Source organism: Osmia lignaria, chromosome 4 (genome assembly GCF_051020975.1).
Source record: "Osmia lignaria lignaria isolate PbOS001 chromosome 4, iyOsmLign1, whole genome shotgun sequence".
Classification (NCBI taxonomy): Eukaryota; Metazoa; Arthropoda; class Insecta; order Hymenoptera; family Megachilidae; genus Osmia; species Osmia lignaria.
Window position 1 is genome coordinate 11,942,657 of NC_135035.1, and position 14,917 is coordinate 11,957,573.

Sequence of the window (14,917 nt, forward strand, 5' to 3'; positions counted from 1 at the left end):
ATGGTCGTTCAAGGCGGACTTCCCGGAATGCTCGGCCCGTGTAAAGCGGACCTAACCAAGCGACGGATCCGGCCACGACCCCGCATGCGGGCTCGCTCGATCTCTGAGAGCCAGGAACATCGAAACGCAGGACGTATTGCTCTGTCACCCACGGACCGGCGATCTATTAGTTATGAATATTGTTGCCCACGGCGGTACATGACCGGCTCGGCCGCGTGGTGTTCTCCCAAAATATGTACGGAGGCTCGCATACGATGTCCTCCCCCTCCTACATGCGGCTATATTCATTTCGAAATGTCACGTGAACCATAGATGAACTTTATGTCACAGAACAGCAAAATTGGTTACTGCCCGCGTTAATCATATTTTCCCGTCACTTTTCAAGTTCCGAGAAACGTGATAAAATATACAAATTTTGCCTCTTTCCGTGGGTCGTGGGCCGTCGTCGTCCACGATTATGGTTTAATGGAAAAAATAAACAAAATTAAGTTATCACTGTAAATAGAAAATTAAATAAAATTTCACATTGCTATAATTCTATTATTCTTCTATCCGTACCTTATTTCGAAGCCATTCTAAACAATGGATCTGATGTACCGGTTAACATTTTCCATAAAATGTTACTAAAATGCCACGAGGATCGTTCGAATAGAAGGGAAGGAGATCGAAGGCGGTCCCGAAGAAGAAGAAAGAGCAATAGAAGACGAAGAAGATAAAGAAGAAAAAGAGTTCGATTCGTCGTGCATTCCGTCGGCGTACCCTTTGAATGACAGATCGATAATTGATCATTATTATCGTATGACTGGGCCCTATTGTCGAGATATTTCTGCGTCCATTCCTCTCCATCTCCTTTTCGGACTGCGTGAATCCTTTCGGAGACTTCCAATGCCGCACCCTGCTTGGGGTACCGCCTGCGGGGTCAAAAGTCAGTCGTGTTACTTGAACACCCGCCGCGAGTGTCGCGCATACCAGCCCAAAATCTTTTCCAGTCTAAGCACTAATCAAAGTGGAACAAGTTACTTTTTTAATGGAATAATAAATGGTAGTTTTGTTAAAAGTATAAATTAAAATTGAGCGTTATAGCAAAATTCATTAACAAATTCTGATTATCTTTGACAGCTGATCAGTAGAAGAATCCCATTAATTCCATTCATCCCATTCATAAGGGAAAAGATTTTCCTTTAAGCTCCTGGTAACATATCAGATATGTATGTACATACATGCAACATCAAAAGGCGCCGGAACGACGCGACGCGGCAAGGCGGGACGCGTCGCGACGTTTGAAATATTTCGAAAAAAGAAGGTAGCACCTTCCTTTCCACGTGGAGGTATCGAATTGCGTACATTAACACCGCAACAGAGCGGCGCGCGGCGCGACCGCGTACAAGGAAGCAGCCGTGGAAGGATGCATCAACAGGCGTTGACCGCATGCGGTGTAAACTCGCCTTCAGGGGACCTGGAGTTACCCTCGAAACCCCTGGCAGGGGGTCTGTACACCGGCTTCTCCTTCCTCTTTTTTAAAAGTAAGGATGCCTGTCACCGATAGTGATTTGTTGAGTGTATTTGCATTTTAGATTTAGACTGCCGCGCCTGTTGCTGCCCTATCTCTTTCTCTCACCCGCACTGACCTCTCTCCACCTGAAGATGGAAGCATCTCCAATTTGGTTAGTCCTTTCTCGTCTCCGCCGCGCTGCGCCGCTTCGATTTCTGCTTTCTGGTCACTCAGATAAGGGTGCACGGAAAGGGGGTGGGACGGAAAAGGGATGGGAATTTCGTTGGTTCAGGAATGACATTAGTCATATACCATACCCCGATTGCTAGCGCGGAGACTTGTTTATGCGCGTTTAAAGAATGATTAGGCGATGGAGTCGCGACGGGGGGCACCTTGGCATCCCTTCACCCAATCCCTCCGTCCTTCCTCAATTTTACTCGTGATTCTTCTTCTACGTTCGCAGACGTCGCCGCCTGCTATCGCAGCGTGAAAATGACCGCACACTTTCCTTCGTGATTTTTCATTCTTCTTTTTGTACCCGAAATCATCCGATCGATGATCAATCGAACTCTTTAGAGGGGTATTGTGGAAGAGTAGGGAGTTGCGATGTATTTTACAGAATTGTATTATATGTATAATAGATGTATTAAGTGTGCTTCAACGGGCAAGTTGGTCAGCCCATCAGATGATCCAAAGCCAAGCATCGGTGGTGAGGTCCTGACTAATGGAATCACGCTTTGCCTCCTGGTGATACGTATCCTCCACGAATTTTTCTCTTACCCTTTTCTTCTATCCTAATCTTTCAGATTAGCTAGCCACCTAACCCGTCTGCTATTCAGAAACGGACGTTCGTTCATCGAGTCTGGAGTTATGCGTTATTTATACCGTAGAAGAAGTCTGGAGACAAGGCGGCAGTGCTGAAAGTATCACATTTATTTCATTGGCCCTGTTCGAAGCTAAGGCTTAGCATTATGCCGGGTCCGCACGACAGGGAGCACTTTATCCAGTCGCCTAGGAAACAGTAGGGGCCGTGTCACCCTGAAAAACATGGGTGACGCCACTGGGATCATTGGTACTCTTTTATTATGGGTGCCGTCTTGTCTGAGGATAGCAGATATTTGTTATGGTGGAGGAGTGTGTTGCATGGGCGTGCTCGGTTCGAACGTAGCGTGTAGACATTCCGAGGGAGATTTTTGTCTGCTTTCGATTGAACCGTGAGGCTGACGAGGCTGACGAGGTTGCATCGAACACGATTTGCATGATGGATGTTCCGGGATGAATTACGAATTAATTTCCCAGATGATCGAATACTGACTGATTCGGAAGGTAACATTGACATGTCATTTGCAATGAAAAATCCTATACGAATGTAGGTCCCATTTTTAATACTTACCTATGTGACCTATGGTTATAAAAATTGAGAGAGTGCAATTAATTAAACTAAATATACCTACAAGTCTTACCAATTAGAAGTATGTCGTTAGATAATGTCAACACAAAAAGCTACAATTATTATGAATTTATGCTGTTAGTTATGAATTCAAAACGTTAAGCAAAATTTTCACAGGGGCCTTCCGTTCTGAATCATTGAGAACACTATATTGATTCTACTGGTGACATGCTGGTTCCGCATCAGTTTACCAACAAGTTAAAATATTCATTGACAAACGTCTGTCAGTTTCTGGTTTCTGTCGTGCATAAGAAATTCTAACACACCCCTCGGACACCCTTTACGTCCAAACGTCACAGTACCTTATGTTTATGATATAGCATCATAATTCAACAGCTATACCATAATAGGTACCTGTCAATTCATCGAATCATGCAGGATAGTGTTCGATATTAGATACAGAAGAATAGAATGACAACACGTCAATTATTTTGTTCTTCAGGTAGGAGGGTTTTACTTTCTACCTTTTTCGCAGTTCAGTCTACACGTGATCGTTTGTTGTTGTACACGTGCCATCAGTTTTGCTACACCTGAAACATAAGTGTGAAATTTTAAGATTCTAAAATTCTAAAGCTCCAAAGTTCCAAAATTTTCAACTTAATCGATTCAGCTTAAGTTCAAACCATTCAGTGTTACAGAAAAATGGAATATCGTAAGAAGAATGCGTTCCAGTTACCTTGTTATAAGGCATTCAAAAAGTATTTGATATTTATAGGACTATATCCATTTCAAACGGAACAAAGTCATAAAATTATCGTGACCGTGATGGTTTTTTCTATAATCAGCCTCTTCACACCGTCAGTAAGTAGAATCAATAGATCCGAAATAAGAAGAAAATTATAAAACAAATACGATTGACCAGTTATAGCGAACATTTTGATATATTTATAAATAATATTATTAATTTTCCGGTCGATTATTATATTCCAAGCTGCTAAAAATATATTCGTCAATGCGCGAACACGATTTGGACACAGTTATGGAATGTGTGCCAATTGTAGTTTCAACGCTGGTTGCCTTGATAAAAATACTAAATCACAACATTAACAGGAAAAAGGTATTTAGATCACTGAATTGATCTAAAATAAAAAAATTATCAAGTACTACCACTTTGCAGTTTGAAAACATGTTCGACCGTATGGCTAAACAATGGGAAGTCTCTGAGATCAATGGCGAATTACACGTTCTAAATGAAATCACCGAGCAAGGAAGTAGAATGGGCAGTTTATATAGAAGTACATACTACAAAATTTTTCAATAATGAGCTGTTAATTTTAAAAATTGAATAAAACTTTCGATTTTTTTCAGTTAGTTTATGGGGATTTCTGGTACTATTCGTATCTCTTCCGTTGTCTTCTCCTTTTTTGGATATCGTCGTACCGTTAAATGAAACCCGAGCAAAATTACCCTTATTCCAGCTGAATTATATCGTAGACACCGATGATCATTTTTATATCGTGCATTTACATTCGGCGTGGTGTTCCCTTGTAATTGTGTTGATTATAACCACCATCGATTCATTGTACCTGGTTATCATTCATTACTGCTGCGGATTGTTTGCTCTTTGCGGGTAAGTTTAATTATGTATTCACTAAGGTAGGTAAGCACAATTTTTCTATATAATTATTCATTCAAATTTTCAAATATATCACGTACTCATAATAATATTTATATCATCGGAAAGAATAAAAATTTAACAAATATATGTAATATCAGTTTAATCCTTCTATCTCTTTAAATTTATACATTAGTCAACCAAAATGCTATACACGTTCCACTGTCAATAATCAAATAATTTTTTAAATATACTCAGGTATCAGGTTAAGAAAGCATCGAAAGTCGGAAGAGCGATTGATATTAAAGACAATCGATTTAAAAGCTGTGTGATCACTCATTACGAAGCCATCAGGTTAATAGAAATACAAATTAATACTAAATTATGAAAATGCATAGAATTTTACTTAATTTGTTCTTTCGTTACACACAAAGCTTTTACGAGGATATGGACGAAAGTACTCGTACCAGTTACTTGTTTCAAGTTGGGTTTAACATGATTGGTATCACTGTAACAGCTGTTCAAGTAAGGGTTGTTTTGTCAAGAAACAAAAATTCGATAGTTATATTAATTGGCAAATTGGCAATATACACATGAATTCTTTTATTCATTAGGCTGTTATGTACGTTGATCAACCGAGGGAATCTTTTAGAATTGTTATGTTCCTATTGGGTCAACAATTTCATCTGTACGCCCTCAGTGTACCTGGCCAAGTGATGTTGGATCGAAGTTTGGAGTTAATTAATGACATGTACGTATGTATACATGCACCAAACATGAGACTCACGTATCACGAAACGTGTTAATTAGTTTTGATGTACTTGAAAGCGATATATTTAAATTTTATGATAGATACGTTTCTAAATGGCACGAGATACCATTGAAATTCGAGAAAACACTCCACATAATGCAAATTAGATGCAGCAAACCATGTAAGCTATCAGCAGGAGGATTATACGAAATGAACATCGAGAATTTTGGCACGGTATGTACTATATTATCATATTAATATAATTGCCGTTACATAAAAGTAACAATTAATAATCAAAGTGATTTTTTTTGAAGATCTTTAAAACCTGTATATCGTATTTTACAATTTTGCTATCACTGAGGGAGTGATTCATAGAAAATATTTTATGTGACGAAGAGAACTAGGTTTTATATGATATAAAACAGAATGTTATTAAACTATGTATAAATAATATAAGTGTAAATAAATAGTACATGCGTTAACGCATCCAGATGACCATTCCCGTGGAAACAGTGTACCTACATTGATTCATCAGAGTGATTTTTATTCCCACTGCTCTTTTACTCGAGTTGCTTCAACACTGTGAAGACCGAAGAATCCCGCAATGCGTAAATCAGCCGCGCGGTCAACAACGAGCGGCTAGACGAATTTGAAAAATGGAATAACATTCGTAAGGAGCGCGTTTGATCGCCGTGTTGCTTTCCACCTTATCCAGTAATAGATTTACAAAAGCAAGATCGGTGACACGTGCATGAAACCGAGCGGATGCACACAGACGGTACCTCATTAATCTTATCACGAGGTGGCTCCTTAGAAGGGCGGGGTCGCTGGTGTCATTAATCAGCCAGCCGGGACTAATAATTCGGTGTCGTGAACACGATAAGTCCGTTGTCTCGTTCATCGGGATAGCTATTCCGCGGCCAGGTGTAAAGTTTAAAATCGGAAATTATTGAAACAGCCGAGCCGGACGGGCCACGAAATAGGGGATGGTTTTAGTTTTACGCGTCAGAAATTAACATCAAGGCTCACGAACGAGGTCGGATGCATCTCGGGCACCCATTGGCAACACACGTCGCGTCGCGTCGCGTCGCGTCGCGCGGGAAGCGCGAGGAGCGGCGGAAAGATAGACGGAAGAAGAGGAGCCGACGCGACGCGACGGAACAAGCGATGGTACACGAAGGAAGAAACGGCGGGTACGCAACCGCGGAGGTGAAGATGCGTGAAAGTGGAGGTGGTTGGTAGCGATCTAATTATCTACGCGGCGGGAAGCCGCGGCCTCCCTCTGCGCTTCACCACATTCAGGAAACAAGAGCAAATTGAAAGGTGCTCGAACGAGCCAGAGGGAGCGTGTACCCTGGAGATCGTCAGGCGATTTCGGTACACGGCGATCGGTCCCGAACCCTGATGCTCGCGCACAAAGGCGAGATCGTTTTACGATCTGATATCCTTTCTTTCGATCGGGCCAACACCGTCGAATTAGCGTCTTTCGTGGTGTAGCACGTGTAAACACGGTGAACGAGGATGAAGCAGCGCGAATGATAAATGAAACCGGGCAAACGGATTAATTTGTCTGGTTCTTTCTCGCTTGGCTGCGTAGTCGGTCAACCATTGCTTTCTGCGAAATTGTTACCCGAGGGTTGTACAATATTCACCGGCATTTCTTTTATTCCTATGGTTGTTTTCGTTGAAATGATATATTTCTATTTCCTCTCCCCGTTTTCAACTGACAAATTTTCCGCTCCTACATACCCGTCAGAGATAATATAACGAGAGTCTCCTGTATTGTATATAAGTTACACGGTATAGATACTTTATGCGACTTTATGCAAAATTCAAATATTTCCGACACAAGTGTGTTCCAAGATAAAGGTTCCTAATATATGGCACAATAAACACATAAATTAATCTATCGAAAAAATTTGTCGATATTAAATTTACAGAAAACGCAGGCGAGTTGATCGGTTTGACTTCTGAAAGGCTCATTTCTCATCTACACTTACCAAGGACCGATTTATCGTTAGGCAAAACGTATTAGGATCGAGCTTGAACACCGTTCCTTCGTTTCTAATTCAACGTAGGTCGGTGATCGTGAGGAATTTCTCATGTCACGCCATGTTACATTATTTATCGATGGTGAACACCGTTTAGTAACCTTTTACCTCGCGATGCTAAAGGGCAGAATGGTGCTTTTCCGGAGCGCGAAGTCGATCGATCGATCCTTCGCAACTGTTCGTATCGTTGCTTCTTTCCTGTTTATTCGTTTAATCCATTAAAAGTGTCCAATCAGTTATAGCAAAATTTCCTTCAACCCTCTGCTTTTGATGATTTGAAAATTAATTTTATATTTTCATTTGTTATATTTCGTTCCAATGAAATGGGTGTCCAACTCTGGTTGCAATTTATTTTGGTTACTGTTGTATGGGTTTAACGGCCAGCAGTGTATGTTAAGTTTAGCGGGTGTATGCTAATTCGGAGCGCTGTAAAGAAGATTTATTGGGTAGCCAGGAACGAGTCGATTGCTTGTTTCAAGTCTGACGCTTCACGCGAGATGTTTGCAACATTGTGTTGTTTAAACAAGTAAGTTGTGAATGTTTAAGATTGATGGACTTTTATCGAGGTCGTTAAGGTATTGATATGGTTATGCGAGTGATTTATTGTTCAGAATATCATTATTTTGTGATTTTTAAAATTATCTGCATGAGAAACGAGTTTTAAATATGTAATTTTGCAGTATCTTGAAAGTTTATAGTATCGGTGTGCAATGAAATAATACAACTTTATCAATTTTTGTTATTTTTGATATTTTTATTTTATTCTTTAGCATTATTAATATCATTGTCATTAGTAGCATGCCGTATTTTATTTTCAACGCTTTGTGCAGTAAAGTTGATATCGGAATGACTAGCAAATTAATTGAGAGGGTACACTGTATAATACTGTCTCATTGGTATTTTTAGTATGGCCACAAATGAAAAGCGATAAGAATTGTTTTTGTGTTTAGTAAAGATAACCGTATGGACGTCGTTTATTCGCACAAACCAAATATAGTAGTTGCCGAGGTCCAGTCTCAAAATCGTCAGAATGGAATTCTAGCTGAGGTGACGCAATGGAATTCCGGATATAAACGCCAAGACTGAATACTATGCTTTCAAAAAATAAGAGACAAAGAAGAATGACTTTTCATTCAATATAAATTTGTAATTTGACAGTCAAGTAAGTGTTACCACTATAGCCTTTTTTTTACACTGAAAAATATTACTAATTCCAAAAAGAAAACATTAATAATTTTTTAACAAAAGAAATTAATTGAAAATATAATTTTCACTGTAAATTTCTTAATCATCAGTATAATTTTATATTACACCATATGTCACTTTAATTAACTCCAAACATTTATTTCAACAAAAAAGAAAAATAGTTACCAATCTCCTCAATCTCCGAAGCTACTACACATTAATCAAGATTCTCATTTAACACTCTCTCTTTGATTGCTCCTATAGATCCAAAATATCTGCTATCTTCTTCGTTAAACACTATGAACTATCGAAACGACAACGAAAGAAAGGAACGAAAAGGAAGATTAAACGTGAGCATCAATCAATCGACCCATCGTGCATCAAAATTTAAAAATCAATTTCACCAAGGTCTTTGAATAGAACATCCTTACTAACACATTCAATATATTCAACCAATCGAAAAATTTGACTTTGTAGCAAATTATCCTTTGAAAAATTCCCATTGAATTTATAAATTGACAAATTTTCTGGCTGGTGATGTTGAAGACGAATAAGATAACAATTTCTATTATAAAAAATGACTTTTAATTATCCTTAGATTATCCTCATGACTAACTTCATTATAACTAAAACCCACTCGAAGAATGTTCTCCACCCTACCTCTGCGTTCCCTGGAGCAACTTAATTAACTGATCATTCCGCAAGAACTTGATCTCCCAATCTGCGAAAATCTTGAAAATTCGGGGTTGAAACGTTCCGATGTGGGAGGAGGAAGGCTACATACAAGGAAAGGTCGAGAAAAGAAACGAAGGGAATGAGAAGGATAAGTAGGAGGAGGGTGAAGGCGAAGGCGAAGGCGAAGGCGAACGCGAAGGCGAAGGCGAAGGCGAAGGCGAAGGAGAAGAAGGCGGCGGGCAAGAAAAGAGAAAGAAAACCGTCCACGGTGACGGTCAGCGAGCGCGAGATGAACCCTGACCCTTCGTCCGTTGTCGTCCATACTCGTTCCTGGTCGCTTGGGCCCTCTTTCTCCCACCCATGGGACCCAACGACTTCGTGGGGCTTTAGCGTGGGCGAAACTCCCGGCGTGGGGGTGTAAGAGGTCGGGTACGAGGTGGGCCGTGAGGAGAGGAGAATAAGAAGACGAGAAAGGGGCGGAGGGGGTGACGAGTTGGCCCGCGGGCGTCCCGAGACCGTGAGAACACCACCTATAATATTATTTAGTCTGCCTTGCTTCGCTTCTCCCTTTCTCTTTCCCTTGCTTACCTTCTATCCGCTGTTTCCTCCCGTCTCCTTTCTTCTTCTTCTTCTTCTTCTTCTTCTTCTTCTTCTTCTTCTTCTTTCTCGACCCTCCAGTCTGGCTGGGGATTTCACTCTGTTCTTCCTGCAGTAGGTACCACGCGTGCATGGAACGTGTCCGTCTTTCTTGCTCGTCGTGACGGAGAGGCAGCTAACTATAGGTGCTATACACGGTTTACTCTCGCGCATTAATTGCCGTCGTAAATTGTTGCACCTTTGCAACGGAGTGGCAGCACCGTGTAGAGTAGGCTCTAAATAGACGCGGGGGTGGAAAATGGTGCAGACCGTTAGGTGTGTTGGATTGTGAATTGGCGGTACCGCCGGATTAAATAGAGGTTCAAGGAAGCTACAGTCACGGGCTTCACTCTACAACCATCCTTCCGGTTATTACCTATTTAAAAAAAAAATTCAATGAAATTTGTTTATTATAGTCTTTTTTCTTTAGGATTAAATGTTATATCAATTTCAATTTTTAATCAAGTTTATCAACCAAGGGGGCCCTCGAATAACAGAGTATCGTAGAATTCGGACTGCAAATTGGCGAATAACTCGCTAAGGAACAAGCAACGTCGTATTTACATTGTTTATTACTCGACGTGCGTATCTGTCGTTGGTGACACACGCCATGCCGGAATTTGCTGTTCATTACTTTCACAGCTCACAGCATGTTACGTAAGTACCTCGTAATTCTTAATTCGCGACGTTTTAATGATAGCCGTGAACACAGAAGCACAGAGATTTACCGATACGTTGCTAGACAGAAACCAATTTAACCTTCGAACTCTAGCTCTAGCGTCGTGTAATTGAATGAAAAGCTGTTCGCAAAATTTGACCAACAGCTATCGAACGATTAATATTTACGAGAATATTTTGGTATAATACCTACATTATTTAAAGTTTGACTTCCCTTCTTTTTTTTAATTGATTATTTGACTATACTAAAAAGACGACGTGACGGTAATTAGTGATCACAGAGAATACACAGAAAAACCCTCAATTCCAATTGAAACATTATACATGCGTTAAACCCTAACTCGTTAGAGGAAGGACTAGGGGTTGTCACGAAGGCGCACGCGTATCCGCGCACGCAGTCACGCGTGTACGCGAGATTACGAACGAGGCGCGACGCGACGCCGAAACGGCGAGCAATTGCGGGCCAGCTGTGGCTCTCTCTCCAGAATCCGGGGCCCGTTCCTCGCGGACGGTCCCAACTCGCCTCGGATACCTGCCACCAGGTGTCTCCACGAGCAGTGCCCAGCAGCGAGAGGCAAGAGCAGTCGTCGGGGCGCTTTCGCACCGCCAGCATCGCGTGTGTGTCTTCTCTTTGCAGTTTTCTCGTTTGTGAACCGTCTCGCGATCGCTCATAAACGATTTCTCGCGATTAACCCCGAGTATGAAGTCGTCGGTAATCGATTTCGAACTGTGAACAAAACTGTGCTCGTTTGGACCCATCCGCAAGGACCCACAGAGCTCACCTTCGCCAATGGTGCCGGCAACACGTCGGCAACCCCTGATCCTGACCCAGGACGATTTTAACAAAGGGGGAGGATGCAACAGCAACAGCAACAGCAACAGCAGGACCAAGAGCAGGAGCAGGAGCAGGAGCGGGGAATCGTAATGGTCCCGTCTTCTTCGGCATCTACCAGTACAGAGCTCAGGGATGTCGCCAGTGTCACAGAGGCGGGTCTCCCGAATTTTACCCTGCAGAGTGTGGCCCTAGGACTACAGGGAGCTCTCCTGGCAGCTCTTCAGAGAGCAGCCCTGCTACCTCCCGGACACGCCGCAGCTGCAGCTTTGAATCTTCAGGCCTTAGAGACTTATCTGACCCTTCATCGCCTTCATGCCAGCAGTGCAGCACCCGGTGTCAACCAATCTGGCTCATCAGGGCTGACTGCTACCAGTAATCAGAGGTGCTCTCCCATAAATACTGGACTCGAAAACACCCTGACATCGACGGCACAGTCGAAAAATGATCAGTTAGTCGCCGAGAGGTTGTTGCACTCCGCCGAGGACGAAGAGGAAGCGCGGTTGGATTTTATTGGAGACACTGAGGAGGATTTGGCTCTTCTCGAGGAACAGGAAGTACTGTTGCGAGACACTTCTGTAGCGACTTCCTCCGCGAATCATGAGCTGTTGTTGCGACGGATATCCGATGGGAATCGAGTCAATTCCAGCTCTACGACGGTGCAACAATCGAATCTGTCTCAAATCGTTGCTTCTTCGTTTACATCTCCGGCTTCGTCGTCGGTTTGCTCTTCCTCCTCTTCGTCCTCGTTGTCCTCCTCGTCGCCGCTCCAGGCCACGTCCACCTCCGCTGAATCCAGTATACCGCGGACGTGCAGGGCATCAAGGCCGAAAAAACAGTTCATCTGCAAGTTCTGCAGCAGACAGTTCACCAAGAGCTATAATCTACTGATACACGAGAGAACGCATACCGATGAGAGGCCCTACTCGTGCGACATTTGCGGCAAAGCTTTCCGACGGCAGGATCACCTGAGGGACCATAGGTAAGAGATTTAGATTCATAATTCATAATTCTGCTTGACTAAGATGCTGCGAGTCATTTAATAATGCGATACCACTTCTCCTTTTTAACTAGACGTTGATTAAATTTATTTTCAAGTTTTTTTTTTTTTTTTTTTTTAGCTTCTTTAGCTTCTTTTTTTCAGCTCCTCTTTAAGTCAAGTTTTTCGACATCAGTTTCAGCTTCAGGTTCCTCTGCATTATTTCGAAACATTTTACTGTCAGTTATAATTATTTATAAATACATTTTTATAACGAATTATAAATTATTGAATCATCATTATAGAAAGTCCGAGCCCTGTTATATAAACTAGAAATCGTCGCGCGTATTGATAATTGAACCCAATTTACCTCTATTCAAAGAAGCCCGTTAAAAGTGCGAAAGAAAGAAAAAATTAGCCTTGCAAGGATCATTTCGCGGAAGAGACGCGGAAGATAAAGTTGCTATTACGTACGCTTATTTGCTAGAACGAAGTGTGCACAGCAAAAGTACCATTACACCAATCATAGCAGCAAGCTTTCTTCTCCGCGCGGTAAAATTTATTGCAATCTTTGTAGTGTCTAAACGCGACGAAATAATACACGTGGCTGTGTTTGGTCGAACATGTAATTACGACGTCTGTGTATTAATTACGTTGATCAATTCGTGACAATTTATAGAGCTTTCCGTATCTTGATCATTAATCACCTCGACATCAATCGATACGTTCGCAATTCCCGTTCATTTCAACTCGGTAATTACGCTTAAAAATAGACACACTTAGGCTCTTGGTTTTATTCGTTACTGGCAGTAAGACTCCTCTGTGAATGTGTGTCATGTTCTTTGTGAGTTTGGTAAAAGGAGTTATTGATAGTAATTCAGATGTTGGTTGAAGGGGTAATTGCAATTTGTTTCAATTCAGGCTTTGACAGCTGCTGTCATCTGTTTGTGATTTTGATGTTTATACATATGTGTTGCAATATTATTTCTATTTATTCTATGGCCCATGGAAAGAATTCCAATAATATTTAAGTAAAATATGAAAAGTGACTATTCCTTTCAGGCTTTTATTTCAGTATTTTAGTATTCTAATTATTCTAATAGCTTCAAGATACGTATAAGAATCACTTTATTACACATTTTTAACCATTAGAATACTTATCTATTAAACACATGTTAATCATATAATAACCTCGGTGGCCTGCATCCCCTATAATCCCAACACCTTCAACACTCAAGAATTTATCGATAAACCAATCACCGTAACACACCTCTAATCGTTTCGTAGTTTACAAAATTTCCACGCTCCGATAGCCTAACAATCCTTAATCCCCTTAATCTCGCTGATCCTATTACCAGGATCTTCAACGTCGCGCCAGGTTCGTTCCTTGCGTTATCCTGAGATCATTGACGAGTGTTGATGAACGCATAATGTCAGTAAAATACTATAAATGTAAAAAATTGTTAATAATCTTAAAGTAACCCTCCGTCACCTAAACTAAACGTTAAAATAATTTCATAAAAATAAAAAATTCAATCTCTCTTCTATTGCAGGTATATCCACAGCAAGGAAAAGCCTTTCAAATGCGCCGAGTGCGGTAAAGGATTCTGTCAGAGTAGGACTCTAGCCGTTCACAAGATCCTGCACATGGAAGAATCGCCGCACAAATGTCCTGTTTGCGCCAGGAGTTTCAATCAGAGGAGCAATCTGAAGACCCACCTTCTGACGCACACGGACATCAAGCCGTACCACTGTGCCTCCTGCGGCAAGGTCTTTCGCAGGAACTGCGACCTCAGGAGGCACTCGTTGACCCATAATTTGGGCGTATCAACGTCGCCACCGCCTCCAGGGATCCCTGTACCTGGCTCCAGTGCTGTTGTCCTCCAGGAGACGTCCTAGTGTTCCGAACATTCGGACCCCTCACACTCGGAAGTAGAACAATTTTGTTTTGCACGATCGAATGTGCCAGAGGGACCTTGAAAAGACCAATTTTGTTATTTCACTGACGATGAATTTGAAGAAGATAAATTTCTTCTCTTGTCGGTTTCACTTTGGTGCTGTTAACGATCGTCAAATATTTTGCCGTTTACTTTTTGGAATGAATTATAGATACTTTGCTGAGACATTCGGGACTCGGCTAATCGTAAGATGGGACATTTTTGCTCCTTGATTTTTTCATGTGTATTTACCTGCGTACGTATTTGTAGTCGTTTATGTTTAGAAAGTAATTTTAAGAGCATATTTGGATGATGCTACTTACAGATTTATATGCTCGTTACTTGTGTAATTGTGTTATGTAGCGTATAGGTATGTGGAGTAAGAGTAAGGAGGATCTTTTTTCTTTTGTATTTTCACACTGTGTACCTATGTACTGTGCCCGTTGTGTTTCGTTTGTACGTGTAAAATAAACTTTTATTATATTATTTTTTAAATTGTCGTTATGCTTGCCGCATGAATTACCTGAATATTTTTCCTTTGTAAATAGACATTTTTGCTAATTTTCAGAATTCTTATCATATGGAATTTTCAGACGTAGATACGAAATTTATATTATTTTCTCAATTAAGGATAGTACTATCCAATGAAATTTTCAATATTCTCAACGTGTTAATATGTTAACACTAATAATTCCA

At 41.2% G+C, this 14,917-nt stretch overlaps 3 protein-coding genes across 5 annotated transcripts; all 3 read left to right on the forward strand.

Moving 5' to 3' along the window:
- Positions 1–3,584: 3,584 nt before the first annotated feature.
- Positions 3,585–4,652, forward strand: LOC143305284 (uncharacterized). The gene is made up of 5 exons (XM_076688160.1): positions 3,585–3,594; positions 3,658–3,743; positions 3,874–3,999; positions 4,060–4,177; positions 4,251–4,652. Exons 1-5 carry the CDS (start codon positions 3,585–3,587, stop codon positions 4,514–4,516), a joined length of 606 nt encoding a protein of 201 aa, XP_076544275.1. The 3' UTR covers positions 4,517–4,652.
- A 292-nt stretch (positions 4,653–4,944) lies between these two features.
- LOC117603288 (odorant receptor 49a-like) lies at positions 4,945–5,616 on the forward strand. Its single transcript, XM_076688161.1, has 4 exons — positions 4,945–5,022; positions 5,112–5,248; positions 5,350–5,482; positions 5,563–5,616. Exons 1-4 carry the CDS (start codon positions 4,945–4,947, stop codon positions 5,614–5,616), a joined length of 402 nt encoding a protein of 133 aa, XP_076544276.1.
- Positions 5,617–9,839: 4,223 nt separating this feature from the next.
- LOC117603286 (sister of odd and bowl) lies at positions 9,840–14,680 on the forward strand. 3 transcript variants are annotated; one of them, XM_034322280.2, is made up of 3 exons: positions 9,840–10,452; positions 10,822–12,287; positions 13,838–14,680. In XM_034322280.2, the coding sequence occupies exons 2-3, from the start codon at positions 11,329–11,331 to the stop codon at positions 14,181–14,183; spliced, it is 1,305 nt and encodes a 434-aa protein (XP_034178171.2). In that variant the 5' UTR covers positions 9,840–10,452; positions 10,822–11,328; the 3' UTR covers positions 14,184–14,680. The 3 variants fall into 3 exon arrangements, with proteins under 3 accessions (XP_034178171.2, XP_034178170.2, XP_034178169.2); XM_034322279.2 differs by having other exon boundaries at positions 9,840–10,163; positions 10,262–12,287; XM_034322278.2 differs by having other exon boundaries at positions 9,840–12,287.
- Positions 14,681–14,917: the final 237 nt, after the last annotated feature.